General features: G+C 41.8%; 1 protein-coding gene across 1 annotated transcript in view; it reads left to right on the top strand.

The window, feature by feature from the left end:
• Positions 1-1,468: 1,468 nt before the first annotated feature.
• CRYBG1 (crystallin beta-gamma domain containing 1) overlaps positions 1,469-23,938 on the top strand; it is a 44,132-nt gene continuing 21,662 nt past the window's right edge. The window contains exons 1-14 of the mRNA XM_050893732.1: positions 1,469-1,509; positions 2,815-4,304; positions 9,506-9,556; positions 9,995-11,459; positions 11,544-11,720; positions 14,270-14,317; positions 14,425-14,543; positions 15,527-15,689; positions 16,669-16,808; positions 20,579-20,705; positions 21,015-21,050; positions 21,455-21,597; positions 21,857-21,983; positions 22,075-22,220. Coding sequence (XP_050749689.1) covers positions 3,553-4,304; positions 9,506-9,556; positions 9,995-11,459; positions 11,544-11,720; positions 14,270-14,317; positions 14,425-14,543; positions 15,527-15,689; positions 16,669-16,808; positions 20,579-20,705; positions 21,015-21,050; positions 21,455-21,597; positions 21,857-21,983; positions 22,075-22,220 — 3,494 coding nt within the window. The 5' untranslated portion in view covers positions 1,469-1,509; positions 2,815-3,552. The remainder of the gene's footprint in view (positions 1,510-2,814; positions 4,305-9,505; positions 9,557-9,994; positions 11,460-11,543; positions 11,721-14,269; positions 14,318-14,424; positions 14,544-15,526; positions 15,690-16,668; positions 16,809-20,578; positions 20,706-21,014; positions 21,051-21,454; positions 21,598-21,856; positions 21,984-22,074; positions 22,221-23,938) is intronic.

Raw genomic sequence — 23,938 nt, 5'->3', positions numbered from 1 at the left:
CTGGCAGCAAGTCGGCTCTGTGGGGCTCTCCTGGAGCCGAGACCATGTTTCACAACTCATGTTTGGGGGAGTTTTAGAACAGAGGCCAAATGTTAGTCTGTTGATGAAAGAAAAATAACTAACTTAACACTTTTTCACCCGGAGGAGGAAACGACCGCGTAAAAAAGGCCCTTATTTTCTTCAATAGCCAGAGGGCCAGACATGCTGCGGGCCGTGCCACCCAGCCAGCCGCAGGCGGGTTGACCTGGTGTCTCTCCGCCCCCGCGCAGGGGCCTCAGAAGCGCCGAAGTGAGACTTGCGTGGTCCTTCCTGTTGAAGCTGTTCCACTTCATAGAAGTAATTAAGCGTTAATTAGAAGAGGACTAGTTTAGCATTCATTAAACATTAAATACTAATTGAGCGCCCGGGGAGAGCGCCGGCACCATTAGGCCGCGGAGTCATTCTCACGCCGCCCCGGCCGGGGACGGGGGCAGGCCGCCTCGGCGTGGGGCGCCTGCGGCCCCGACCCCCTGCAGCCGGGGCCGCGGCCCGCGGGCGGCGCGCCAAGGGCAGGCCGAGGCCGGGGCGGCAGGCGCAGACGGCAGGCAGCCGCGCCCGCCGGTTGCGAGGTGGAGGATGCGGGTTCATCTCCCCGCAGGGCTTTGAACCGAGATCTCCCACAAGGGCCCCAGCCGCCGGGCGGTGCCGGCCCCAGCATGCCTACGCGGGCAGGTCCTGCCGCGGGGCTGGGGAGAGCGACGCCTACTCCCGGGCCCTTGCTGGGGCTCGGCACCTCCGCGCGGCCGGGGCCGGGGAGGGAGACCGGGCCGCCGCCGCTGCCGTCCCCCCACCCCTGCCCCGCAGCCGTCGCGGGCAGCGGCAAAACCGCGCCCGCTGGCAGCCGGTGCGCCGGCGGCTCTCGTGACGGCCGGAGACAAACGGGTGCCCCCAGGCCCCGCCGCCCCTTCCTTTCGCCCTGGCGGAGGGAGAGCGCTGGCCCTCTCCCGGGCCGGGCGCCGGTTCACGCCGGGCAGCCCTCGCTGCAGCCGGCCGCCGCGGCGGCGTGAACTGCCTGCGTTCAGTCCTTGGCGCTGTTCCCTCAACATCAAAAGTTTGTCGGTTTCGCCCGGGGCGGCGTTTTGCCCTCAATAACATGGAAGCCGCCGCACCGCGGGCTGCTGGGGCACGTACGGGATGCGGCGCCCACTCGCGCTCCGCCGCCCCCTCGACGGCCTCGCCCGTGGCCGAGGGCGCCCGCTGTCCCCCCTCTTTCCGCTGCCCCTCAGCCTTCGCCCTCGCTGGGGGCCGGTACGCCGTCGCCTCTCCCTCCGCGGCCGAGGGAGGCGGCCCGGGCAGGTAGAGCCGCTGCCCGCGGCCGGGGCGGCGGCTCGGGGCGGGCCGAGGCGCGCTGCGGGGGCGGGCCGAGGCGGAGCGCTCAGACAGCTGGCGCCGGGGCAGCTGCGCGGGTAGCGGCGCCGTGCGTGTGGGGCAGCTCCGCGCAGGGACAGCCGAGCCGAGCCGCGCCGGGCGGTGAGTGTTGGGGCCGTTGGCGGGGGCCCCTCGCTCGGCGGAGCGGGGAGTCGAGGCGCCCGCACCTGCACCTGAGGAGCCGGGCGAGGATGCGGCGCGGCCGGGGTGGGTAAAGTCCGCCGCGGCTCCTTCCTCCCGCTCGCTCCGTTCTGGGACGGGGGGAGGACGGCGGCAGTCTCGGGGGGCTTCTCCCTCCCGGTAACGCGCAGGCCGGGGGGCGGTGAGGTGGTACCGGCCTGGCGCCGCCGGCTGGGCCGGTGCTCCGTAGCCGTCCCAGCGGGAAAGGAAGCGGCGGCGGGGGGGGAACCGTGCCGGCCCCGCGGTGGGGCGAGGGCGGCGGCGGGGCTGCGCCGGGGGCGCGGGTGCTTCAGCGCCGGCCGGCCCGCGCTCGGCGGTGGAAGAGACGCCCAGACGCTGGCAGGCGGTCGCGGCGTTTGCAGCAAAAAAACGAGTTTAAAAGTGCGCCGAAACAGCCTCCGTGCTGCCGAGAGGGACCCGCTCTCCTCGGGTGGTCTGGTCCGCCGAAGTAGGAAATACTCGCGGTGTTCCGAAATAGACATCTGAAAACAAGTATTCATCGTACCGGCATGTAAAAAGTGCTAATATATTAAAATGCAAATATGCATGTATACTCGGCAATGCTGTTGCGTGTTTCCTGTTTACCATGTTAATTAGAAGTTGTAAGGGAAAACTTCACCAAGAGTAATCCAGGGCAGTATTTGACCCAGTAATGCTCATTGGATGATGCAGTGGCTTTTATAGTTCTGGGTTTTCTAGCCCAAAACATAAACCAAGTATTTATTGCACTTCATTAATGAGAAATGTATGAATTGTACTACAACTTACACCTTTGAAACTATTCTACCAGCACAAGTGTCAAAACTAACTCAGCCAGTATGGAGAGGAAAGTTAAACTCCCCACTCGTGTTTTTGTAAGGAAAATTTTGACCAAGCAGTTTGTACCCAGTCTTGCAGACACCAGGATGCTTTCCTGTATTATTTTGGGTGATGTTAACTAATTGTGCAAAAGTTTGAGATTTGGGACATATAGTGCTGGTATTGTAAGGCCAGATGAGTGTACTTATAAACAAACACAGGCAAAAACATACAGAAGGATCTTGGGATTTTAATTGTTTTTGGAGGGTTTTGTTTTTCTTGTTCTTTTTTGAGAACTAGTATTGTTCAGTAAGCTGTTTTGCTCCCATTCACCGTATCCTTTTAATTTATAGGTGGTGCTAATACAAACAAATGTACTATAGAAACAATTTTGACATTAACCAAATGTATGTTTGTTTGTTTTTGTAGTCCACCTCACAATTTCCAGATTCTTCCAGAGAAGAGAATAAAAAGAAACCAGTTTTGGAAAGACTTGGAAATTTGTTTGGTACGGGGAAAAGGAAAAATGTCAAAAGTTCACTAGAACACACTTCACATCGGAAAGGGGAGAGGTCAGTTTCTCCTCACAGAGTGCAGCCAGTATACTGTAGGCACATAAAGGAAGGACACGAAGCTCCTCAAGTACAGAAGCAAGTGAGAAACATAAGCGCTGTTTCTGAGACGCAGGAATATAATTTCAGTGGGGAGGTAGGACCACTGTATCGTGATACCATTTCAGAATGGAGTAGTAGGGGAGTCTCTTCTGACAGTGAATGGTCAGCAGATTGGAGCAGCAGCAGTGAAACCATTAAAAACTCTTTCTTTGAGAGTAGCCTGAATGTGGAAACCCCGGAACTGGAGAAGGAATCCACCACAGATATAAATAATTCCACAACTCCAGATTTCATAAAAAGCTTGAGAAATTTGTCTAATGAAGACTTAGAAAAGAGTATCTTAAGCCACAAGCAGCTCGTGAACACGTGGGTGTCTGAGGAGCCTGGGCATGCAAAACCAAAGGATTTGCCGTATGAGTTGGAATCTCCAGCAAGTGAACACACACATTCTGCTAGAGTGTTAACAGTTGATATCTATCTAAGAAAACCAGACGAACTCCTTAATGAACCTGTGACTGTTACATCAGAAGAAAATTGTAGTGACTCGGACACAATGGATAAAAAATCTGCTAATAAAAGGTCTGGAAAAAGGAGAAAATCTCAGTCGTCTAGTGACATTCCAAATGGAGAGAGAAACCAGACTGAGACTACTGCAAGAGAAGAATCTGTTTTTGAGGATGATGTCCCTTCTGAGGTGTTTTCAGACAAGATAATAAACTCGGAAAAAAAAGCAAAGTCTCCTCAACAGACTCCTGAAAGGAATTCCTCTTCCCCAGGTAATAATCAGGACCTAAAAGTTGGATCTGCTCACAAAGGGGCATCTAAAACTGAAGCTGACAAAGGAAAGCAGCAGATCTCAAACGCAACCCCTGCAAGGAGAAGATCATATAAAAAGAGTCAGTCGGACGCTGTCCCCATTTCCCCTACTGGTTTGAAGGGTCAGGTAAAAGATTATTCCTCAAAAAGGCAACCTTTAGCATCACCAGAGAGTAACCCCGTGACAAAAAGAACTTCGGTGGAAAAGGGAACTGTACCTGTGGCTTTTGGGGAAGACAGCTTGGAGTCTCCCAAAGTTTCTTTGGCTGATAAGACAGAAGACACTGCCGTGGTGTTTGCTGAAGGCAGAAATGAGACCAAGGCAGTAAAGCATGGTAATGGTTCAGATGGAAGACCTTTCTTGCGTGCTGATGGGATTAAAAATGGAGACCTGTGTATGTCAGCTGAGAGACAGACAAATTCTGATTTAGACAGCTTGAAGCTGAAGAGTTTGGATGCTTCCAGAACAGTCATGACAAAGATTAGCCTGTAAGTAACATAAACTAGTTTACCTTATCCCTGTAGCTGTAATTTTGCCTGTGTCTGTGTTTAGGATTCTATAGGAACACTAGCTATGTATCTGTTATCTATCTAGATTATTTTCAATTAAGAACTGCCTTTTAAAAAAAAAAATATCGTAATTACAGTTGCCACTTAACAAGCACTGTAGTTTACATGTGTTAGAAAAATAGTTCTTTTTTCCATTTTTTTTAAGGATAGGGAATTTCTTTGTATGTCAGTTCCATTATATGGAATAATTTAACATACACAAAAGCTGCTCTGTCGTCATCGTCAGTGACCCTGTTGCTGCTCAGGTTAGCTTGGCTGTCATTGACCTTAATGTAGGTTTGCTGCTGGTAACCAACTGAGGATGTGGTTGAAGATTTTGTATGTGAAAATCTTTGAATAAGGAATGTGTTCAAGTTGTTCTTTGAAACAACATAAGTTCTGCTATTATTTTATGAAGAAACATAGGATGCAATGTAGAACTTGATCCTTCAAATGATATGATAAATCACACTCTGGAAATTTGAATATGTATAGTTGCTTTCGTAAGTATGTGCAGGATGAATCATGTAAATTTTTATGCATGTGAATAACATCAGGCATTTGCAGAGTTATGCATATATTAGTCTGCAGGATTTGGTTTTACACTCAAATAAATTGTCATCTGTCAAACAGAGGTGATCAGTGCTTTCCTTAGGATTCTAAAAAAGTGGACGTATTTATAACTTTCACTGTAATCACTAGTGTGAGTCCAGCGATTGATTTCCTGGATTCTACTACGTTCTCTTCTACAGTGAATCATTCAATTACATTCGTCATTTCTGTTGTTTGATTGTCACGGCTATGTACTATGCGCTATTGCTTTCCTCATTCTGGTACATTCATTTATAGGTGTCAGAGTACATTGAATCCTGTAGGTCCACCCGAGGTATACTGAGTGTTCAGAATTGGCGTTCAGTTGTGTTAGAGGGATGTAAAGGTTCAACATTATGGCTTAAGAAAGACATGTTTCCAATTATGCTTCCCACATCTGAGAAGCATAGGAGCATTAGGAGCAATTTCCTTTGCACGATTTGTAATACTGTACATCTGATTTGTTAATTTGTAACTGAATTAAAAACACCTAGTACTGAAAGTTAAATTGTGGTATTTTTGTACATGGTGATGCTTTGCCATCTGGCAGTATAGATCACAAATCTTAAACTCTGAAGTTTTGTATCTTCACAGCTTCAAAGGAAAGGTAGCTTTCATATTTTTCTCTTTGTGTCGCTGTCATTAGTGATGATGAAGTTATAAATGCTTGCATGGCTGGATTTCATTTTTCAGCATATCTCCTTGGCTTGCTGTACAGTGAATTATCTTCTGCTGTACTCAAAAAGTAATAGACAAGTATCCTTTCTGACAGATTTAATTTTAATGAATAAAGAGCCTGTTCTATTTCACCTGATTTTGTGGGGTGTGTGGCACTCTGTGTCTTGGCCTTATCTGCTGCTATAGGAACTTTAGCCCTGGGTGGGGACCGCCGTGTTGCATGCAAGGTTCCTGATGCATCTGATAGCTGTCATTGTACAGTACCACACAGTTTCTTTAGCCAGACAAATTGATACGGTCAGATTACCTGTTATAATTTGTAGTCATTCATCAGAACACATGAACTATAAACCTGGATGTGGATTAAGCTGCTGTAAAATGGGAAAGGAAAAGATGATGCCATTACTAGAAGAAGGTGTGTTTTTGTTCTCTTGTTATTGCTTTGAACTAGAGAACAGGTAACTTTTCCATTTTCAAAGGTTAAAAAATTATTGTTAGATACTTCACATGAATCTCTTTCAGGTTGAAAAATACTCATTTACTTACAGAGTCGTTTGCCTCCTATAAGATGGATTTTGTATAATCAAAGTAGTTTTCACTTAAAAATGCGTAATGTCTCTTACTAATGACACTGTGCCAATTCTGGGAATCAAGTTTCTTTAGAAACAATTTTAAAAGAAGTCGGTTTTGCTGGTTCCATGCAAGTAATGATGGCATTTTCTGTCTTTTCTCCTTTTATGTCTGTGTACTGGGCAACTTGGAAGTCACAGGATACTTTGCTTCTAGCTTTTGAAAGGGAAACCTGTCAGGTTTGAGACTAAACTGAGGTTGATGGTACTTCTTAATCAGCAAATAAAACCTCAGGCAGTAGTTACTTTGATGTGCTTAGCGGAAAACTTGGCTTCAGTTGTCATATTTGATGTTCAGACATGGTTTTGTAGTTGCCTTTGCATTTATGCCCGCTTGTTGAATTATTCTGCTCTGTTAACATGCCATTTTTCTTTGCTCACCTCAATCTGATGTTTTGGCATCAACGTTTTTTGGCATCAGTTACATGCTTGACATAGTCGTTTGGACAGTATGCTTCAACTGTGTGACTCACCTTCCATTTATGACTATATTGGGAGAGGTTTAACTGCCTGCTTCCACAGGTTAGGTGCAAGGTGTAGCCGAAGAGGAGGACATCAGTATTTCTCTTGTGCCTGCTTGTTCCTGACATTGCGGATCAGTAAGGGGTAGTAGGAATCAGCCACATTGGGCTGTTTGTAAGAAAGCGTTCGCACTGTTAAGTGAATCCATCTTTCAATGCTTTTCCCCCATGCTAGAGGGGAGGCTTAAAGGATACTCAAACAACACCTCCTCCTTTTAAAAAAGCTTAGAAACTCAGTTCTTGCAATAAGGCACATCTTTTGGCTGTATTTAAAATCAGTATTTCTTAGCGTGGAAAAAGGTGTAATGAAAAGATTAGTTAGAGGAGGCCAGCTGTAGTGGATGGAGCTCCAGGGCTGAGCTTTCTATTGCTCTTTGGTCTCAGCTGTTTTTCTGCTACTGTGCAGAAATACTGCAGAATGTAAAATACAAAGTGCTGAAGTGGTTGTTTCTGCATAAATTTGCAAAGCTTGAAACTATACCTTTGAGGTGTTAGCTGTTCATTTAAAACAGGTTTTAGGTGTGGCTGATAACAGTGTTAACCATTAAACTTGCTTGTGTCAAGGCATACAGGGAGAGACAGATTTTATTAGGAAGATACGTGTTGTTATGTTGAAATGCACGTAGTAGTGCAAGTGATAGGCTGACAAAAGGATGGTATGGAAATGAGTCTGTTAAGGTAACTAGGCCGTTAGCAATATCTCTTGAAAATACAGGTAGAAGGAGAGGATAATTACCTTTTTCTGATCAGAAAAGGGCATGAAGGGTCCTGGTGAACAGCAAATTCAGCACGTGTCAGTAGTGCATCCTTGTAGCAGATGAAGGCTAAGCCTCTACCAGGCTACATTGGCAGGAGCATAGCCAGCAGGTCAAAGGAAGAAGATACCTGGTGCTCATGAGGCTGCATCTGGGGCATTATATCGAGTTGTACCCTTCCTGCCTCTTCCAGCTCTCTTCTCCTGGTACAAGAGAGATGCTCATAAATTGGAATGAGTCCGGTGGTGAGCCACTAAGAAGGTGATGGCACTGGAGCATACCATGTATGAGGAGAAGCTGAAGCACCTTGATTTGTTCAGCTGAGAGAAGAGAAGGATATGGGTAGACCTCAATCATCTCTCGCTACCTATAGAGGTATTACAGAGAAGGCAGAGCCAGCTTCATCCCTGAGGTGTGCAGTGAAGGGACAATGGCCATGGTTGCAAGTTGCAACAGTGAAGTTTCAATGGGATATAAGGCAGAAATAATTCATGGTAACAGTGGCTGACCTGCTGCAATGCTTCCCTAGTAAGGTTGTGAAATCTCGACCCTTGGAGATACTCAGAACTTGGTCAGACAAAGCCTTCAGCAGCTTGTACTAACTTTGAAGCTGTCCCTGTTTTGAGCAGGAAGTTAGACTAGCTGACCTTTAGAGGTCCTTTGTAACTTATGTTCATTTTCCAAAACCAAAAATCATAGAACAATTTAACTTTGAAAAGTTTAGGAAAAACAGTTGTACTGCAAATGAAAAGTAGTGTCTAAATATATTTAATTTTATGCTGTGTGATAGTTCCCTCCCTGCCTTATCCCTTTCAGGAATATTTTTTTTCTGTTTCTAGACTTAAATTTTCCAAGTGTGTTTTATTAGCACCTATCTGAAGTACGGCCAGTCGTTTTTAAGTTTACTATTTCCTTTTTTATTTGATCACGTGTTCTTCATAAGAGCCTTCCAGTTGTGAACCAGCGTGAGCAGGCTGGTAGTTACAGTGAGCACTGTCGGGAAGTCTTCTCCAAAAAGACATGGTGATTTTTAACAGTTGCTTTCTGTATAGATTCTTAGGCAGCTGATTTTGGGTTCCTTCTGTTATTTCAGTAAGTTTGTTCCTCATGCTTTTCCCAAGAAAAGAAGCTTGTACAATGGAGACTGTTGCTTTAGTAGGGTTTACTTTCTTACTTGGGATGGATCTCTTGAGGAAGAGGAGAAAGGAGTGATCTCATTTTTTGGGTTGTTCATGTTAACTCACTTGTACCTCACGCTTCTTTGTTGGGCTAAAGAGCTGTCTGAGAGCTCAGTGAACACAGTTTGTGTAGGTAAAAAAAGAAGAAAGCACTTAAATACCAGAATCATCCATTGATTGATAGAGCATTTGAGGCCCTGGAGATTGTTGCTGCAAGCTAGTTTCTTTTATCTCCCACCATCATCAGTGTAGTGCAGTTTCTGCCTGTTCTCCCACCGCTGAACCTCTCCAGATGCTACTTTGGAGAACAGGTTTGCCTTTGAGGTGATGGTGGGCTCCTTGACACCTCTTATATCTGACTGATAAGTTTTGAAGACACGTGCCCTGCATCTTCACAGCTGTTCATACTGTTCCTGCAGTAGCAAGTGACATGGACAATTGATTTTTCCTGGATGTAGGTGTTCAGAGAAAGGAGGCTTAAAACCCTCAGCTGCACATCATCAGCCTTCTGCCATAGTACGTTAGTACTATGTGCTATGTACTTGTACATGCTTCTCTGTCCACTCTGATGGAGAAATTTCTATAAGTGTTTCCTAATTCAATTCTTGTAAAATCAGCAGGGTTAGTTTACACAATTTAAATTTTTAGCTGAATTTACCTGAAGAAAATGGGAGAGTCCTCACATGTGGTGTTCGCTTAGCCAAGTGGTGATGCAGGACAGTTACCTTTTCCACCAGCACTAATGAGGCCAGAAGAGGTCTTTCACCCAATTTAAGGTTGCTTCTGCAGTGTAAGGGCTGCAAAGAATCTGGGCAGATGTCTTCAAAACTTGTTGGAGAGGTATATTCAAATGTTAACCAACTCATTATCACCTTAATGAATTGGGATTTGTTTCCTAAACTCTGTAGGGAATTGCATGCGTATAATTTATTCTGCCTATTCACTATTAAATTTTAATGTCTGTCAGTCATAAGTAGTTAAGTTCTCTGCCTTGATTGCAGATGCTGTAGGCTGCTGTGTTTTTTGTTTTACTGAGCATTAAAGGACTACGTACATGTTTGAAATGTATTCTCCTTATTGAGTGTCTAGGTTTTTTTTGTCGTTCGTATAGGTTACTCCTTTTTTAGTTAATTCCTTTTGAGATACCAAAATTTAAACTGAATATGACTATGGAAAATTTCATTACATGCTATGCTACATTTTATTGTTTTGAAAATTGTTACAAGTCTTTTCAAGATTAATCAAAGATGTAACTCTGTATCACTTTGCCTCCTGTAGTCCAGCCAAACCGAAGAATGTAGAGCTGAATTTTAAAGCACCTACGAATCAAGACAGTTTAGAAAGTGAGCAGGATGCCCTTGAAAAACCAGTTAATAAATCTAACAGCAACATTGCCAACAAAATTTCCTTGTTTGAAAATAAATGCGCTAACCAGAGCCAGAGGCCTACTGACATCCCTGCTTCAAAAAATAGTACTGTACCAAGCACATTTGTTGGCAGAGCAAAGCTGAAATTTGGAAAACAACCTAAGGAAAGCGAACAGCCTGATAAAATCTTAAATAAACAAAGCAGTCGCCAGAAGTTATTTGAGAATGGCACACCAGAGAAAGAAAGCACTGCAGAATTAAAAGGCAAAAATGAAGAAGGCTCTGCCTTTCATGAGGATATTGGGAAGACAGCAGAACTTAAAGTAAAAGCTGCAATATCCCTTTTTAACCAAAGCAGCAAAATTGATGCTAGTAGTGTCTCTCTGAAGCAACCCGATCCAGAATTAACCACAGCTAAAAAAGAAAGTTCACCTTTTAAACTGTCTTTGCACTCACCCAGTAAAAGTGAAAATGCTCAAGACACTTCCTACCAAAGAAATAACACAAGCTCAGAATTCCACAGAAATGAAGAAAAGATGCTGCCAAACACAGAGATTTTATCACCTTGCAATGATGATAAATATCCTCTACCATCTCCTCAGGTTTCTAGATCAGAATTTAAGAAGACAGAAGATGGAGATAAAAAGGCAAAGCCAGGAGATTTGAGCTTTGCAGCACTGCAGTATGATGACAGCAGTCAAGATAGTATATTGATATCAGAGCACAACACCAATACACAAAAGAGCCCAGGCAAAACCTGTAATGGATCTGCTGAAGATGATAGCATTTTTGATTCCCCATCTGACATGAAGAAATTTGCTGAAACAATAAAAAACTTGGACAGCTCGGTTTGTTTACCCCAGAAAAAGAAGAGGTCAAAGCTTCCCAAGTCCCCAGCACCCCACTTCGCAATGCCTCCCATTCATGAAGACAACTTGGAGAAAGTATTTGATCCTAGTGTCTTTACTTTTGGTTTGGGACTGAGGAGGGAAAAAACACAGGATCTGTTACCGGCCCAACAAATTAAAATGCAAAGCCTGGAAACGATAGCTAGAATCAGGCCCAAGCGTGCATCAACAGAGCAAAGTATCATATTCAAAGCCCTGCAATCATGTAATAGAGAGGAACCTGCCTTTACTCAGGAAATAAATGGAAAAGAGAACATTGATGGTACAGATGGTGAAATTAAGAGATCCCGGCTTGAAAAAAGCTCCCTCTTCTCAAGCTTACTGTCTTCTACATCTAAAGAAAAGTTTTTTAATCCTTCTGTCACCTCAGTAAATAACACCACAGCAGCTTTTACAACTGACTCTTCAGGGATGCCTCCTTTACAACAGGATGCTTCTGGGCCATTTGGCATGCCTCAAAAATCTGAGGTAATAAAGATCATTCATGAAATGTGACCATGTAAAATTTTGTCTACCTGCTGAATGACTGTTAATTTTGATTTTGCAATTCAGTCTCTTTCAGATATGAAGTTTCCAAGTTTTGTGGAGAAGTACATGCAATCAGATAGTGCAAAAAAAGAACCAAGTTTACAAATGCCCAACTATGGGAACCCTGAGAAAAGTTTTTCCAGCTGGTTAGGGACAAGCAGATATGAATCAAATGTCCCCACTGGTTTATTAGATGTGGATGTAAGTATTGTGTTCTTTAAAATCTGCCTGGAAAGTTATCCAGCTTTTATATTTTCTATAGACGATGTGCATACATTGTTTTGTTTTGTTTCTCCTCTTGGGGACATACATAGATTACAAATACGTAGAGGTGAACGTAGGTATGGTACCAGTTTCATCTGGTGTTGGCTACACATGAAAATGAGATGGCATCTATTAACATGATTATGTTTCTTCATGGTGCCCTTATTTTGAGACTCTTCACAAATATGAATTGAAAGTGTATGTTTGAATGTCTTCATACTTGATTTTGTATTATTTTGAAACAAATCTCATGCTAACTTTATTTTTTTATTGTAAATTAGTAGAATGCTTTCTGTGAACTTGAGAAAACTCATGCCTGCTTCTTCTGTTGACAGTAATCTCTCTCCTCTTCCAGCAAGACATTCAGCCATGACACTGTTAATGAGTAACAGGGCAAACTTTTTGTTAGCCCTCTGTTTTTGTTCCCAGTATTCCCATGCATTTGATAGAAAATATATGTTCTTTAAGAACACTTTAAGAACTGGATAGTAGTGGTTATTGAAAGTGCTGCTACAGTGGAGGGCTGTCCCTGTGTCTGATTATGGGCATCTATTCATCATGAGTGAAGGCAGACCTACGTTTTCCCTTCGAGGCAACTTTACCCTAATGTGGGAGAACTTTGTAATTTCTATTTTCAAAATGATAAACCAATGTCCTATAGTATCTGCTATTTCTGTTGATGTGGGCCCCTACTGTTACCCAAGAGGAAAACTGTAATCAGGAGGTCTAAGAACCATGGGAAGAAACATGTTCTCTAAAGTTTAATAGCCGCGTTAATGTGACCTGTGGAATTGAAGCACCATATAAGAAGTTTGAGAAATACTTTTCCAAAGCTAATGGTTATCTGCTGTTATAGTTCTACTAAAAGGAGTGGGGGAGTAGTAGAAATAACTCCTTTCTTCTTCACCTTGCAGAAGGAAATCATCCATGGTACCTTGCAATTTTGAGGATGTAGATTTTTCTCTCATGGGAAGTTTTTTAGTTAGTGTGGGGATGAAAATTAAGGGGGTTATTTGCAGTGGTGTAGACTTACGCTGCCAATTAAAAAGGCTTTCTTACTCTGGATGGTCCTGCTTGGATTTCAAAACCGAGTTTAAAGCTAAATGACTAGTACTGATTTTTTTTGCTACTTAAACTGTTGTTCCTGAGTGAGTTTCAATTTTTCAGTAGAGTGTGGAGGCCTGATACGGCAAGGGGGGTATGTACACACATAAGACTGCTCTTGAGAGAAGCCCGTTAGGCTCCAAAGGGTTCCAGGACTTCTGCAGCACTGTTGCTGACTGTGAATTGTCTTGCTCAAGTTAGACAGGAACCGAAAATGTTTGTATGGTGTGTACCTACTGTGCATCTTCCACTGACTAAGAAAATGATGATGCAATGGCTAATGGGTAATGTGAACAAAAAGAGTAAGGGCAGCCCAAAACAATGACTTTGGCATTCCTTAAAACGCAGAGCAAGTTCTAACTGGAATTGAAGCACAGGCGAAAAAACCAGTCATGCTTCAACGTGTCTTGATGATGCGTACAAAAATCTGATGGTGGTTAGGAACTCTGTCCCGAGACCACTGCCTGCCCTGTGTGCTGACAAATATGTTCTCATTAGTTCCTTGCACGTGTTGCTGGTTATCTTAGGCTGCAACCTATTTAGGGGCAGGATCTGTTTGGGGTTTTTTTGTTTGTATGAATAGTTCCTAGAAGAGCGGGACCCTGTCCCAGAATGAACACTCCTGTCCTTGCTAGGAAACCAAACACTTAATTGCAACGCTTCATTTGTTTTAAGATGACGTGATGCAACCACAACTTTCCCATATATTCTACATCATATAATTTACCACTGACTTCAACATTGGTTTAGATTTTGTATACCTCAATGTGTTTTATTTGTTCTCGGCATTTTTAGTCTATCGCTTATTGCACAGTGTCTCACTTTTTGAAGAAACCTATCTTGTTACAAGGTGTTCAGCACAAAATTGATTATGCTAGTTAGTTCATACATGTATATGCCATCATGCCTCCTCAGTCTTTTCATATATTCCTTCAAAATTATTTCATGCTTTATGGTTACCAAACATTTAAACGTTCATTAATATCTTTATCATTGTAGAGCATGTACTTTATTAATACCAGTTTTTTAAGTAGTCTCTTGCTATGAAACTCCTGGAATATATAGGAAGCTGATCAGAAGGATTTTAAAGCATTTCAAGTCTGAGGTTAGTTGGCTTCAGTGAGATGATAATTCAGAGTTTAAAAAAAAAAAAGTCTGTAAACTTGTGCATTTGTGGCAAGATATTGCTCTTCAGGAGGAAGAAGGAATTGAAGCAGTAAGTAGGTGTAGTTGAAGTGTTACCAGCTTTTTACTATTCAGACTAATTTTTATTTTGTTTTACTAGCTCTTTTTTATAGCTGAGCATCTTTATTGAATACATTTTTGGTTTGGGTTTGGTTGGGTGGTTTTTTTGTGACTTTTCTCTCCCCACTGTCTATTAGGCACTTTCAAGAAATGGACAAAGTAAAATCAATCCCAGACCTGGCAAGGTAAGATCAACTTTATTATCTTTACTGTTCCTCTCTATATTTAAAGCATAGCAAGATAGAGTTATATGTTGTTGGTGTTTGGTTTTTGTTTTTTTTTTAAAAAACAGCTGGTGATACACTGTGAATCAGACTATCAAAAGAATGGTATTGAAGTTTTCCATGATGTTCTGGATTGCAGTTCTTGGGTTCTGTCACCAACAATTTTAGTTAAAGTCATCAGAGGATGGTAAGAGATTAATTTTTACTCTTTATCATTGGTCTATCCAAAAATCTTTTGAAACAGAACCAGCATGTAACTCCCAGTAAGTCTGCCTTGCAAATGGCAATGTGACGTAGACACCTGTGAGCAAGAAATGTGTCATTTTACCTCTGCAATAGGAGGTTCTGGGCTGGGAAACTTATTTGCTGACAAATTGACTGAGTGTTACCATCTGGAGGGGTGCAACGTTTCACCAGGCATAGGCATGGGATGAAATGACAGATTCTGTCCAGCTATGCTGCCCTTTGACTCCTCTCCCCTGTATGGGTTCTTGCATAGTATTTGGATTGGGCTAAAAGGCTAGCAAAGGATTTTAAAGCCAGGTCTGACATGGGTTTGGATGCAGAAGATTAATTCCATGTCCAAAGGTATAGGGTGGTGCTGTAGAGATAATTGACTGTTTCTCTGATAAGTCCAGAGGGAATTTTTCTCTAAAAGCTAGAGTGCCTAAGAGTAATTCAAAACAAGTTCATCTCCTACATTCTTCGTAGCATTAACAGAGCAGCCATTATTAGTGTGGATAGCATGGCAAGTTAAGTTGTGGCCAGGCTATAACACAGTCAAATAGCAGGTTCTCAAAAGTAATGATCTTGATACTAAGCTGCAGAAACAAGGGCTAGCTGCAGTAGAAGGTACTGGGAAGCACACTGATTGCTATTTAGCTTCAGAAAACTGGAATGAAAATCTTTTGATCTGTGTGAACCAGGTTGTCTTTTCCAGCATGGACTAGGGGACTGGATTTTTTTTCCCCCTTTCAACATTGCTTTTAAAAGTATCACAGAGACCAGAAATGGCTTGCATCAGCAGTGTTGGGCGAATAAGCTGTATTGGGGTAGCGGGAAGGGTCTGGAAATAATACTTCTTATGAAAGGATTTGTTAAATGGGAGCATGATTTTTGCAAATCACACATGATAAAGCACCATTAAAAATGAGAATTTTTTATTTTAAGCTGGATACTCTATGAGAAACCAAATTTTGAAGGCCCCTCTATTCCCTTGGAAGAAGGAGAGCTGGAAATCCCAGATATTTGGGGTGCAGGTACTTCTGAAGAGCAAAATGAATGCAAATCTCTCAAGCCTGCAGTGATTGGTTCAATAAGACATGTTGTTAAGGCAAGTAATATAAGTAAAGAAAATTTTATATAGATCTTAATGTTTGGTGATGTTTTATACTGATATAAAGTGTGATCACTGTATTAGAACACAAGTGTAACATGAGTTCTAAATGCATGAAACAATCTTCCATGTTGAATTTCTTGTTTAATCACAAAATAAATGTGGGGGCCTTTGCACAATGGGGATTATGGTAACAACCACTGGAAGGACAGGGCAGGAAGAAAACTTAGTGTTTTTCATTAGAATAACCTGCAAAATGCTATGTACAGCATATGCTTTTTAGCCTGGTCAGTCTCTCAGGAAAAACGTCCCAGAAAACCATCAGTAATTCCACAGACTCATATTTTCAAAAGATGTGTGTGGGTTTTTCTTTTTGCTTAAATATAAACCAAGTTTACACTCAACACAAACTTCAGTGTCAAACACCGAACCTTGTTTGATACTCAGAAGATAGTCCCGTATGCACAGACTTACCAGGGAGTTTCACACGTGGTAGGACAGCCTTCCTACATGCACTTTTAACCTACCATTAAGTAGTTACCTGTGCAGGTTGCCAAAACAAGCATGAGCTATAAAGTTATTTGACTAGGAAAGGAAAAAGGAGGAATATATATTGCTTATAACTACAATTCTTGTTTAAATTGAGTTCTCCTCAAGAATGGCTTGCTTGGTGCTATCTTAGGATTTAATTTGCTAGAGGAGATGTTAACTGATGAAAGAAGATGCATTCCTGCTTAGATGGCAGAAAGTAAACAATGTAAATGCTGATTAGAGATTGACTGACTGTCTTGGTCCGAACAGAGACAGGCAAACTGGCCTAGTTATACTTTTATTATAGGCATCTAATAGAAGTAGTAATTGACAAGAGGGGAAACAATTTAAAATAAACAGGTGTGTCAAAACTGATTTCGTTATCCACATTAATTACAGAACTTGCAGCAGAGGTTAAGCGATTATGGCAATCTTCATTTTTCAGGATTACAGGGTTTGCCGAATTGATTTGTATACAGAACCTGAAGGGTTAGGAATCGTGACTTCCTTTTTTGACGACACTGAAGAAACAGGGGTGTTCGGCACCACTCAGAAGACTTGTTCTATCAAAGTACACTGGGGCATGTAAGTGTGTAGTTCTGTATGAACGTGTACTGCTATGAAAGGAATTTGTTTTAAAGCATTGGTTACACCTCTCAGACATGCAAGCAGGCTGTATTTATTCTAGTCCTATATTTTGGTAGTATTTGTTGACAGTAGCATTAGTACATCATTGTAATGCTTCACCCTTGGAGAGGCTGACCTCTTAAAATGTTTTGTTAGCACCAGTTTTTCTTCTGCTTGCATGTAGTAAAGACAGAGTAACCCTTGTGTATTTGTAGCAAAGGAATGACTTTGCCTCTCCTGCTGTTTCTCATTCAGACAAACTTATTGTAAGTGAGAGTGGAGGGATGAACTCTTATGATAAGACCACATTTCCGACTTGCTTTCCTCTAAACTTGAAATCATTGTGCTAAAAGAAGAAAATTTTCAAGCCCTTGTGTTACAAAATAAGACTTAGTGTCATGTGTGGACTCTGGAAAGCCTTCTTGTATTTCACAGTGCATTTTAATCAGTGTTTTTATGGTGATGTTTAGGACACGTATGTTATGTCACCTGAAAATATCTAGCCAGCTGAGTTAGGAGTGTAATGTATGTCATGAACTAAGCAAGCTTTTATGAGAAAGGAGACCTCTAAGGAACAATCCAGACACTGTACCAATGGTAGTTTTGATAACTTAACAAACAAACTTGTAAATCGGTACCGAAAATATGTCTCAAAGCGGTACTGGGAAAAGTATGCAGAAGAGGGAGGCTGCTTTCAGAAAAAGTGAGAGAGTGGAACCACTTTCAATGATGTTGGGTCCTGCAGAACATTTTACAGGGTGTACAGACCTTGGTTGTTACCTGTTGGCCATGTTGTGTTTGGGCACTGATACCATTTGCCTTGCTGCAAATGGTCTATTTAACTATCAAAAACTGCCCAGCTAAAGAAAAGTGTTACATACCACCATATTCAAATATGCCACGTGATAGATGGGGCATTTTAGTTGTTAGGTAAAGGGTATTTTGTCTGATTAAATCTTTACACCTTGATTTGCGGAAAAATTGAAGCACTCAGGTATACAGGAAAATTTTAAGATGTTCAAGTAGTTGGTGTTCTGACAGGAGGTTATTTCTGTTGAACTGCAAGCTTAATGCAAATTATATGTCTGCCAAGAGTAATGAAATGAGATATGTTATTTGGAGGTTGATTATTAATTGACTTCATCTACCTCTCCACTTTATTTCTGTCCCTCACTTAAAAGCATTCCGTGAATAGTGAAATTACAAAATTTTTTGAAAGGAAGCAGAGGAAAGAAAGTGCACATGTCTCAGACTTCAGACTGGTCCTTATTTTGCATCAGTGTGACAGCATTTTTTGCACTAAATCTTACAATCTTAATTTCTCTCTGTTGCATTTGGATCCCTTGAGGGGAGGCAGACTAATATTTGCACCAGGAAGCAAAATAGACAATTGAAAAATAATCTTTCTCAGATGTCAGTTCCTTAGTCCAGTGTAGAAAGAAGTCACTTCTGGCAATCGCTTGCATGAGAAACTCAGTAAATTGTTGCTGCTTTTTTGCATGTTGCAGGGTTTTTTCTTTCCTTTAGTTTAAAGGCATGCCATAGTTCACTGCATTGGCAGTTGACAGAGGCTCTGATTCTGAGTCACCTTGCCATGTGGGTGTGGTTGTATCTTCTTAAAGTTTCCCAGTGTTCATGCTTAATTGTTGTTTACTAAAAGCTGCCAACAAAAATGAGTCAACGCACCTTTATCTTCTGATTGTACTCTCTCCTTGGTCTTCCATGTGTTTAAATTCTTGCAGTGAAGTTAGAATCGTAGAATCACAGAATGGTTTAGGTTGGGAAAGACCTTTAAGATCATCGAGTCCAACCGTTAACCTAACACTGCCAAGTCCACCACTAAACCATGTCCCTAAGCGCCACATCTACACATCTTTTAAATACCTCCAGGGATGGTGATTCAACCACTTCTCTGGGCAGCCTGTTCCAATGCTTGACAATCCTTTTGGTGAAGAAATTTTTCCTAATATCCAATCTAAACCTCCCCTGGTGCAACTTGAGGCTGTTTCCTCTTGCCCTAGCACTTGTTATTTAGGAGGAGAGACTGACACTCACCTCGCTACAGCCTCCCTTCAGGTAGTGGCAGAGAGTGATAGCCTGGGACTCCTTTTCTCCAGGCTAAACAACCCCAGTGCCCTCAGCTGCTCCTCATAAGACTTGTGCTCTAGACCCTTCACCAGCTTCATTGCCCTTCTTTGGATGTGCTCCAGCACCTCAATGTCTTTCTTGTAGTGAGGGGCCCAAAACTGAACACAGTATTCGAGGTGTGGCCTCACCAGTGCCGAGTACAGGGGGACGATCACTTCCCTAGTCCTGCTGGCCACCCTATTTCTGATACAAGCCAGGATGCTCTTGGCCTTCTTGGCCACCTGGGCACACTGCTGGCTCATGTTCAGCCGGCTGTCGACCAACACCCCCAGGTCCTTTTCTGCCAGGCAGCTTTCCAGCCACTCTTCCCCAAGCCCGTAGCATTGCATGGGGTTGTTGTGACCCAAGTGCAGGACCGGCACTGAGCCTTGTTGGACCTCATACAACTGGCCTCGGCCCATTGATCCAGCCTCTGTAGAGCCTTCCTACCCTCAAGCAGATCAACACTCCCATCCAACTTGGTGTCTTATGCAAAGTTACTGAGGGTGCACTCGATCCCCTCGTCCACATCATGGATAAAGATATTAAAGAGAACTGGCCCCAATACTGAGCCCTGGGGAACACCACTTGTGACTGACCATAAGTTGAGAGCTTACCGAGCAGTGTGAGTACAGGACACACAATATATCAAACATTCAGCTACAGACAGCAATAAAACTAAAGCTCCTTGTTTGTTTCTTGGAACTGTATGTCTGCAATGAAACTATGCCAACTTGTGCCAGTTTACGTCAGCTTGGAATCTGCCTTTTAAGCATGATAGAGTGATGGATTATTTTAACATCTTTCCGATATCACCAGATTTATTAGTTACGATCCTTACATGATTAAAGGGTTGGCTGCATAAAGTGCTCCTGTTTAGTATGTGTTTTATACTGCTCCATGTTGCACTTCCAAGAGATCAGTAAATTTAACCGGAAGAAATACATTGCCATCCTTATGCAGAGATCAGCAGTATGTTTCTTTGTTTCCAGTAAGTGATTACTCACTAAGATTTTCTTGAAAAAGCTTTGAAAAACTACTATTGCTGTCCCAATCAGGAATTTTGAAAGTTATGTCTTTCAAAGCAGATTTATTAGCAGATATAAACCATGAGGAAGCAGATTTCTAAGGAGTTGTCAGGTTTTTCTACGTATTAGTAAATAACACAAGTTTAGAATTTTCTGTTGAACAGATTTTGCAACAAATCCAAATCTAGGTTAGTAGGAATATTTCAACTTCTTGAAAATTGGTTCTGCATATTTTAAAACTATTAAAAAAATAATAGAGTAACCTTAAGTCTTGAAACTTCAGTCTAAAACTTGGATTGCCTTCAGATAAGACAGACTCAAATTCTTAACTGTCTGTTCATTGTACTAATTTTTTTTTGGCCTGTTCAAACAAAACACATGCATTATTGGTGGTTCCTGCACAGGCACAGAAATTTGCCAGTATGCCAGCTTGTAGCTGGCAATTTTGATGGTAAAGAAACAAAGTTTTATTAAGGGTACGCTGATGTCTTTTCTAAAGTAAGCATATTGTCTTGTTCTTTAGTGTTCAGAAATGTTCTGGTTTTTTTATCTTTTGCTTCCCCTGCCCTTTAGATGGCTAATTTATGAAGAACCTGGTTTCCAGGGAGTCCCTTTAATGTTGGAGCCTGGTGAATATCCTAATTTAGCGTTCTGGGAGAAGAAGGAAGCCTACGTTAGGTCTATGAGGCCCTTGAAAATGGTAAAATACTGTTATTACTTGCAAGTTACATGACCTATGTTTATGTGTTAGAAATAATGTGATAAGGTGGCTAGATTTTTCAAGACTGACAAAAATGTAACTCTTTAAAAACCAAAATTTTTAGTCTCTAAAATTCTTGATCTTTCAACATTTGATTGCATCCGTTTCTGCCTTTAATCTGCCTTCTTATTTTCACTTGTGTTCTTCAAGGAAGGTTTCATCTTATTTCTGTCTTTTTGTGAAGAGTTGATGACTAACAGTATAGACAACTTATTTTTTTCTTTCTTTTTTTTTTTTTTTTTTTAACAGGGTGGTCGCAAAGTTGAATTCAGTGGAGAACCAAAGGTAAAAGTCAACATTTATTTGATTGTCCAAAGGTATTTTATAACGCATGAACTACACATGGGTAGATACATATATCTTGATCGTGTACTAACTACTGATGGTTTAGTGGCTGGTGCTGCTGTATGTGACCACACCATGAAACTGCAATTTCTGTCACGTTTATGCATCCGTCACATACATATATGACAGTATTAATAGCTATCTGGATAATGCAGATGGGTAATGAACATTCAAGCCCTCATGTTGCATCTCTAAGGGAGAGACCTCTTGAAGAGAATAGAGAGATCCCACTAATTAGTTTCATAATCTTGCCTTCTCCCTCTCTGTGCCCATGCAAAAGAAACTAACTTGTCAGAATTTATCATGCTCTCTACAACTTTTCTTTTGCTTCATTTCTGCTACAGGTAATCATTTATGAGAAGCCTTTCTTTGAAGGGAGACATGTGGAAGTAGAATCAGAGATCTTTATGCTTGATGACAAGGAATCAGAAGAAAAGACAAGACTTCCACTTACATCAGTGGGATCCATGAAAGTACTGGGAGGAGTGTAAGTGTGGGAAAACACGAGCCATATTTCCCCTTCAGCTGAAATAGTAACTCCGTAGGCTGAAAATTGCAGTGGACAAATTTAGTACCCGTTTATTTTCTCTGTTTTCCTAGTTTTGGGATTTAGATATATGCCTGGGTTAAATTTGCAAATATTCACAGCAAAAGAACAAATTTCACACATCTGTGTCTGCTCCGTAACAACACGGAGTGGCAGTTGTCCATTTTCATACGCAGACTCTGTTGTTGTTGTTGTTTAGTTGGGTCGCTTATGAGAAGCCTGGGTTTGAAGGCCATCAGTACTTGCTGGAAGAAGGAGCGTATCGGGATTGGACAGACTGGGGTGGCTATGATGAAGAGTTGCAGTCACTGCGACCGATTGTTGGTGTAAGTTCGAAGAACATGTAGTAGGCATCTCCTGAGTGCACTGAGATGTCACGTTGCATTTTCCTTATGGTGCTTCTCTTTGTTTTAACAGGACTTCACAAGTTCCCATATGATTATGTACAGTGAAAAAGACTTTGGATCAAAGGGTTCCAATATTAATGTGTTAGGAATTATTTCCAATTTGAAAGACACTGGATATGGGCTGAGGACACAGTCTATAAATGTGCTAAGTGGCGTGTAAGTGATATTTTTAATTGCTGTTTAATTTTAAATGTGCTATTCTTTTTAGAATTTGATAGTATTTGCAGATGTTTTTCAGCACTCTGACTTCTAATGTCTGTGTGGAGTCTTCACATAAAATTTTCTGCCCTTGACTGCAGAATGTGAAAAGTAAAGTTTTTGTGAATATGTACAGTAAATCGGTTTTCTTCTGATGATAAGATCAGATGGTCCCAGGAAATGTTGGCTTACTGATACACAAAGTACAAAAGTATGAGATGACATCTCATCACAGAAGTAGAAATAGCTTGTTCTCGTGGCTGTATTTTTTAAAGTGTTTCAACAGCAAAATTGTTACGGAACTAATTTCCAGTTTTGAAACTAATTTCCAGACTTGTTGTGTTTGACCAGAGGCAAATTCCTTGCTGTTTCTCTCAGTTGTGTGTAAAACGGAGAACTCTTCCCATGCTCACTAACACATTCTGGTATTAAGGAGACTTTAACTGTTCTGAAAAGTAACATTGCTTTTGCAGTGGAACCTATAGGTTAATAGTGTTTTAGTACAGTGGCGTTGTTTTTTATTGTTTGTTTGTTTGTTTGTTTGTTTTTAACACAGTGGTTCCCAAAACTTTGGATTGGCACGGCCATTAACAACTCTTACTCTTTGTGCCATGTGTGTTGTCACATGCAGTTGATAAATTGGTAGACTTTGCTGTTTGATTTGTTCAGTACATCAGTTGCAGATTGAGTTTGACACCCTTGCAGACTGCATCAAAATATTTTGGAAATACAAACAAGTATTAGCAATCATGTCTCCAAATATACAAAATTACTTAAAGTAGTAGAACCGAAAGAGTATGAGATGTACAGTCTCTCTTCCTGCCTGGTATGCAGGTGACTTGCTGGAAGCTCTGCCTTACCCAGCCGCACCCTAAATCTTTCTGTGTGTTATCTGTGCGATATCTCTGCAAGTTTTGTCTGGATAAAGATTGCAGAATCAAGCTCAGTGCATTCCAGAGGAATGCTTTTAATTTGTATATGAATATGGTGCGATAGCAGGGGTTTTTTTTTTCTGCATGGTGACCTTTGAAGCCACTGTGACCTTTTGTCTTCTGTAATATGCAAGGGAGATTCATGGGAAGGAGTCACCTCTGAAGGTTGGGAAACAAATTGTGGGTTACCTATCGTACCCTTTGTGTAGTTGTTCTAGTAAATGTGTCTGTTGCAGCTGAGATAGGAATCCTACTTGAGCTTGAGTAGTGTAGTAATTAAGAGTGACTCTAATATTCTGATGGTAAAGGCGGCTAGAAGTTGTCACAAACAAAACTCTTGTCCCACAGACTCTGCTACTGCTCCTGTTAATCTCACCTTGTAGTCTCTTAAAGATGTAATTTGTAGCAATAAGCTTTTTAAAAATTTAGGTGCATTGTTCATAACAGGTGACTAGCACCCAACTCTTAACAGTCTTGTACGACCCTTTTGTTTCCAAAGTTGTTGTGAGTGTTTGGGGGTTACGTGGTGGTGGTCTCACTAAATGCTAATGTGTCAGAAATGTTGAATGATTCACGTTAAGTCATGCTTGGTAATAAAATGCTTTATTTTAAGTGTTAAGTAACTGTTCAGGTAGAAAATTTCTATATCTTTTTCCTTCCAAGAAATCAGTCATAGAGCGATGAATAATCCATTGAGCAATTTCCTGAGCTGTTTAGACTGTAATGTAGATGATGTCACTGTGA

The sequence above is a fragment of the Gymnogyps californianus genome, chromosome 3 (assembly GCF_018139145.2).
Source record: "Gymnogyps californianus isolate 813 chromosome 3, ASM1813914v2, whole genome shotgun sequence".
In the NCBI taxonomy this organism is placed as follows: domain Eukaryota; kingdom Metazoa; phylum Chordata; class Aves; order Accipitriformes; family Cathartidae; genus Gymnogyps; species Gymnogyps californianus.
This window is presented reverse-complemented; position numbering and strand designations above follow the sequence as displayed.